This window comes from Mirounga leonina, unplaced genomic scaffold (assembly GCF_011800145.1).
Source record: "Mirounga leonina isolate KUSES-001 unplaced genomic scaffold, KU_Mleo_1.0 Mir_129, whole genome shotgun sequence".
NCBI lineage: Eukaryota > Metazoa > Chordata > Mammalia > Carnivora > Phocidae > Mirounga > Mirounga leonina.
Genome location: NW_023270323.1, coordinates 76,292,525 through 76,298,727, shown reverse-complemented (window position 1 = coordinate 76,298,727; position 6,203 = coordinate 76,292,525). Strand labels below are relative to the sequence as shown.

At 49.4% G+C, this 6,203-nt stretch overlaps 1 protein-coding gene across 1 annotated transcript in view; it reads left to right on the top strand.

Moving 5' to 3' along the window:
* EVC2 (EvC ciliary complex subunit 2) overlaps window positions 1–6,203 on the top strand; it is a 126,077-nt gene that overhangs the window by 71,191 nt on the left and 48,683 nt on the right. The window contains exon 11 of the mRNA XM_035005329.1: window positions 4,871–4,890. Coding sequence (XP_034861220.1) covers window positions 4,871–4,890 — 20 coding nt within the window. The remainder of the gene's footprint in view (window positions 1–4,870; window positions 4,891–6,203) is intronic.

Here is a 6,203-nt window from a genome sequence, read left to right as displayed (position 1 = left end):
GAGATGTGTCCATTTCTGTCTTGAGGGAATCATGCCAGAGTTTTTTCCTGAGTGTATCAAATCAAGCCTGATTTCTGTCTTCCTCTGTGAGAGCTGGCTTGTTCAGTCCCTGTGGCTTGAGCCCACATTTCCTGGTCTGGAAATCTGTCATCCTGGGGAGGTCTAACACCTGCTTAGGAACAGGCTTCTGAACTGTTAACTTCCGTTCCCCAGACTGCTGGCCGTGCACAGAGATCCCCTGGCAGTGGACACACAGGGCTGACGGCTCGTGGCTCTCAGCAGGTCATCTGTCGTCAGCCCGCACACACGCACGCTGGGCAGTGACACAAAGAGGCAAGATTCGTGCTGTCTCAGCCCCACCTGCCCCCTTGTATCCCGCCCCCTCACCTTAATATGCCTCCCGTTTTCTGTTTGGCTCCCATATGAGTTTCTGTGGGCGCTGTAACAAATGACCACAGATTTAGTGGCTCAAAGCAACAGATTTTGATTTTTTCATAATTCTGGTGGCCAGAAGTCCTAAATCAAGATGTCTGCCAGGCATGCCCCTCTGAAGTCTCTAGGGGAGCATCCTTTCTTGTCTGTCTCAACTTCTGGTGGCTTTAGATGTTCCTTGGCTGGTGGCCACATCACTCCTGTCTTGATTTCTTGTCTTCGCATGGCCATCTTCCGTCCTGGGACTATCACCTATTCTGTCTCTTTTAAGGATGCTTGTCTTTGGAGTTAAGGGCCCACCCAAATAAGCCAGGATGGTCTCCTAAGAGCCTTAACTTGATTACATATGTAAAGATTCTCATTCCAAATAGAGCCACATTCACAGGTTCTGGGTTAGGATGTGGTTGTGTGTCATGGCAGGGAGCGGGGGTCGGGGGAGGCACTCTTCTTGCCAACAGAGTTCTGCTGGCTGACCCCACTCTCTGACCTCCCTCCGTGACTACACTGGCTGGTCCACACCGAGTCTCCCTGAGCTGGGCACTTCAGAAACCATGCTGAGCTCACAGAGCCGTGATTCAGCCCCTAAACCATCTCATGATATCTCGTTCTCTTCTCTCTTAAATTTGTTATAGCTTTTGTTCCCATGGACACAGTGCCTACTTGGAAAGTGTTAGAAAACAGGAGTCAGCAAACTAGACCCATGAGCCCAGGCTAACCCGTGGGTGGAGAATGGTTTTTACGTTTTTGAAGGATTGTAAAAAATCAAAGCAAAACAAAACAAGTAGAGGAATGTGTAACAGCAAACCTTAGGTGGCCTACAAGCCTTAAAATATTTATCTGGCCCTTTACAGAAAACTTTGTCAACTCCAGCTCCAAAATAGAAAAAGAAAAACCTTGGGAAAAAAATATGTGGAACCCATGTCACCATCCAAAGCAGACAGACATTCATTTGGTCTGGTTTTGGAGCTCTTACTGTGCCCCCGACCCTGGAGATACAGGGATGCTAAGGCTGTCCCCACTCCTGTCTTTGGATTTCAGCACACATTTTGACCTTTTGCTTTATACAATTTTTTTTAACAAATTCAGGTGTATGCAGTTCATAGGATTATATGTTTTGCTCGTTCTCACTTAATATCATGGTATAAACATATTCTGATTGTATTAAGTGCTGTCACACTTAACGTTCACTGTGTGCAGGCATTGTTCTAAGCACATCATGCAGACCTTCTCATCAGATCTTCACACCACCTCAGGGAGGTGGGAATTGATAGGATCCCACTTTTCCAGCTGAGGAAACAGATTCGGAGAAGGTCACCTGCCCGAGGACACATGGGTGGGACCAAGATGCGGACCCAGGCAGGATGCGCCGATCCCGTCCCTGCCCGCCCGCATGGAGCCTCAGATACCCTTGCTGTCGTGGGCCAGGTTAACCCATCTGGCTGGGCTTCTACATTTAGCGACCAAAAGGCTGCCTGGAACAATGTAGCTTTTTTTTTTTTTTTAAAGATTTATTTATTTATTTGAGAGAGCGAGAATGAGAGAGAGAGAGTACATGAGAGGGGGGAGGGTTAGAGGGAGAAGCAGGCCCCCCGCCGAGCAGGGAGCCCAATGCGGGACTCGATCCAGGGACTCCGGGATCATGACCTGAGCCGAAGGCAGTCGCTCAACCAACTGAGCCACCCAGGCGCCCTGGAACAATGTAGTTTTAAGTGTTTCCCCGATATTGGCACAGATCAGTAGGGCCGAGAGGAGGGATGGCGGGACAGAGTGCTCCCGATTCCCTCTGCACCTGCCCCCACCCCCCAGTCTGCTGGCTTGCAGCGGGAGGCCGCCATCGCGCTGGGTCCTGTGGGTCACCCCGTTCGGAGACCAGTTGCCTTATCTGAGTCAGTGCGCTTCCAAAAATAGCATCCGAACGGCGAAAGTCGATAGAGCTATTTCTCTTCCAGGCCATGCAAGCCACTCCCTCTTACAAAACTGCTGATGACCTTATAACTTATCTGTACATTTATCATAGTCATCTTTAAATAAAATGCACGGAAATATATTGGACATATTACTCCAGCAAGCATTCGATTTTTTTTTAAAAAAAAGCAGAATTGGGTTTTTGAGTAGCGTTTAGGAATTCCAGTAATTAGAGACGAGATCTGTTCCCATTTAAACGCCTGTGTTGTCTCGTAGAGTTTTTAAAGCCTGTCTCCACTGAGAGGCCTTGGGGGGAGTGGTAGTGACTACAGACTGTGCAGAGACAGCTTGGGTTCAGATCCTCACTCTGTTCTTGCAGAAGGTGCATTGCTCGGTGTTCCTGGGTCTCAGTTTCCCCATCCTGCAATTGGGGATACAATTTTTACAATTTGCCCATCTTGTTAGACTGAGTACAGGGAGTATAATTTGGTACAGACACGATTTTCTGCCACAGTCTCACATTTTTGATGGTGCAGAGTCAACATTATGAATGGCAAGTTGCTCTGGAACAGCCTGGCCCAGACCTCTGATTCTCAAACCAAAATTGAAGTGCCCTCTCCCGGTCCATGTTCCCCTTGACTCTCTCCACAGGGTAGGTTACTTTTTAGGGAGAGCTGAAAACCACAGGATAAACATGCCTCATTTCCCTGCAAAGTCCATTGCGGTGGAAAGTTCAATGGAGAGTTGGGGTCAGTGACCATGACTTCAACATATGTTTAAAAATGCATGTTTGTTGCCATTATATAAAGTATAAAACTTCGTATAAAACTGCAGGCTTCCAGCTTCTTGTGAAACACAGGGAGATGTACTGCCCTGCATCCAAATTCCTTCAGAGCCCCCTTCGGTGGGCTGAGTGGTGACTGGCCCTGTAGGCAGGCCTTGTTCTCCACTTTGCTCCATTCCCCACCACTCCCTAGTGTCTCTCATACCAGAACCGTTCACTCACTTCCATCTAGGAGCTGCCCTTGGCGGTTGTTGGGGGGGCGCCCCCCTGCTTTATGGTGTAGCCTTCTCATCAATTCTCCCAGAAGATTGAACTAGGTCAGGGGGTGAACCTGTTTCTGCAGGTCTCTGGACCCCTCAGGAGGCCAGTGTAGATGGAAGTGAGGGTGGCTCCCATCATAAAATCATTTTAGGGAGTATTTCACCATGACACAAGCATATCATTGCCTCTTGCCTCATTCTTCAGAAATATAATTCCAAACAAGGACAGATAACTTTATCTTAGGATTTCCGTGTGTGCGCATGCACATTTTGTCCTGGCTGTGAGAAGCTATATGGATTTCCTCCCATCTTTCATTCCTATTAATTCAAATAAATTGAAGTTTGCAGCTTGTCATATTTCATACTGTCAGTTGAGAAGGTCACTTTGATGAATGAATCAGCCTCACAGGGTGTTGGCCCCTCCCTGGGCAACAGAACGTCCCTGCAGTCCCAGAGTCAGGGGCCCGGCCCCCTCCTGGCTGTGGCTGAACCACATTCTGTAATGCAGATAAAAGCTGTGAACAACCACTTCTCTCCAGATGAGTGACTCACGAAAGCCTGATCCAACCCTTTTTAGAAAATCAGCTTTGAAAAAAGGCCGTGTTGTTTTCTGGTGGCCAAGGCAAACTGTTAATACTGGGGAGCTCCCTGGGGCTGTGGGCAGGAGGGAGTCCTGGGCCTCGGGGCCTGAGGCTGCGCTGCATCCCAAGGGCAGGGATTCTCATGTGCTGGCTGCTGTGCTTTTGGGGGTTCCTATAAAAGCAACACTCTTCTTCCTGGACCAGATTCTGAACAAATTGAAAGGTGAGGCAAAGGAGCTGGAAAGTTAGAAATGCATCTATCACCTTTGTAGGGCTTTTGTGAGCGATCGGAGGTAGAGGTGGTAGGTCTGGGCAGGCGGCGACGTGGGTCCCTGGCAACACTGTCAGTGGCCGTATGGTGCTCTGGTCCCTGATTAGCTGGAGGAGGTACAGCCCTCTCTCTCCCTCTGCCCTCACCACCCTCTGCCTTTCCTGGGTCCCCACTTAACCTACACAGCCACCACCCCACCCCCTCCTGCCACTGAGACCATGCTCTCTTGACCTTGACCCCTGGGATTGCTGTGCCCTCTGCCTCAGGGACACGAGCACCTTCCCCTGACTTTGCTCCATCAACATGTCCAACGTCTGTGCTACTCCAGAATGTGGAGCCTGAAGATCTGTTTTCATCTCTTCTATCTTGGCACTGCTGAGGAAGGACCCACAGCTCCCCGGAGCTTATGTTTCTTCACCTGTGAAGCGGACTGTGTTCGTTTTCTGCGGCTGCGTCCCAAATCGCCACACATTTAGCGACTTAAAAATAACACCCCCTTGCCATCTGTTTCTGTGGCCAGGAGTCTGGACACAGCTTAGCAGGGTTCTCCGCAGGGTCTCAGAGGCCTGCAATCTGGGCCTCAGTTGGGCTGTCTGGCACTCGGGGCCCCGGTCTCAGCTCATCCAGTCATGTGCAGAATTCATCTCCTTGCAGTGGGGACTGAGGCCCTTGGCTCTGTGGGCTTCCCTTCTCTGTAGACTGTTCACAGGAGGCTGCTTGCTTCTTCAAGGCCAGCAGGAGAGTGTCTCTGTTCAGGAAGGCCCAGTTCTCCCTTAAGTCAGACCCGCCCAGGATCATTTCCCCTCTGGGTTAACTTAAGTCAACTGATTAGGGACCTCAATTACATCATCAAGACCTCTTCACTTTCTGCATGTAATAACCAGATCATGGGGTGCCAGTCTGGTCGCATTCAGAGCTTTTGTCCACACTCAACAGGGGAGGATTTATACGATGTGGACACCACGGGCCAGGAATCTGTGGGCCGTCCTAGAATTCTGCCTCCCCACGTGGAATTAACTGCACTCCCCTCTTGGGGCACGAGCCTTGTGCTTGCAGGAGTGTGAAGGCACCAGGAACTCAGTGCAGGCTTGTCTCCTCCTTCCTGCCTTCATACCGAGCACACGAAGCACAGACATCCAGTAGCCATTTCTTAACGACTCTGCCTCCTTTCTCACCCAAATCATCTCAACTTTGGCCCGATTGCTGGTGTTTTTCTCTTCAACTAAGTTAAGAGCAAAAGAGGGCAGAAATAAGCGGGAGAGTTTAACAGCACAATCCACTAATGTTTCCATTTTACAGGCTATTTTTAGGCAGTTTGATTTGCAAATTTCCGTCCCTGTGAATTTTCTGCTTTGAGACTATTCTGGAAAACATTAAGAGAATAGCAAAGGACAGGTTGCAGCAGTATTTTCCAGAGCTTAGTGGCTTTATCATTGCCAGCTTGGGACATGTGTGTGCCTGGGTGCACACCTGTGTGTGTTCCACATGAGTGCACACACGTGTGCTTGTGTGTTTCCTGTGTTGCCGTGCATATGTGTGCATGTACTGTGTGCTGCTGTGTGTGCATGTGCTGTGTGTGCACATGTGTGTGTGCTCTGCATTGCTGTGTGCATGTGTGAATGCATGTGCACACGTACATGAAGGTGTATGCCTGTGTTGCCATGTGCATGTATATTTGCTGTGTGCACGTGTGTGTACGCTTGTACCCATATACATGTGCATGTGTGTATGCACTCTTGTGTTGCTGTGTACATGTATATTTGCCGTGGGCATTATGCATGTGCACTATGTTCACGCATGTGTGTGCATGTGCATATGTGTGCATGCACTATGTGCTGCTGTGTGTATGTGCTGTGTGTGCACATGTGTGTATGCACTGTGTGTTGCTGTGTGCATGTGCATGTATGTGCCTGTATACAGGTGCATGTGTGTATGCACTGTGTTGCTGTGTGCACGTATATTTGCTGTGT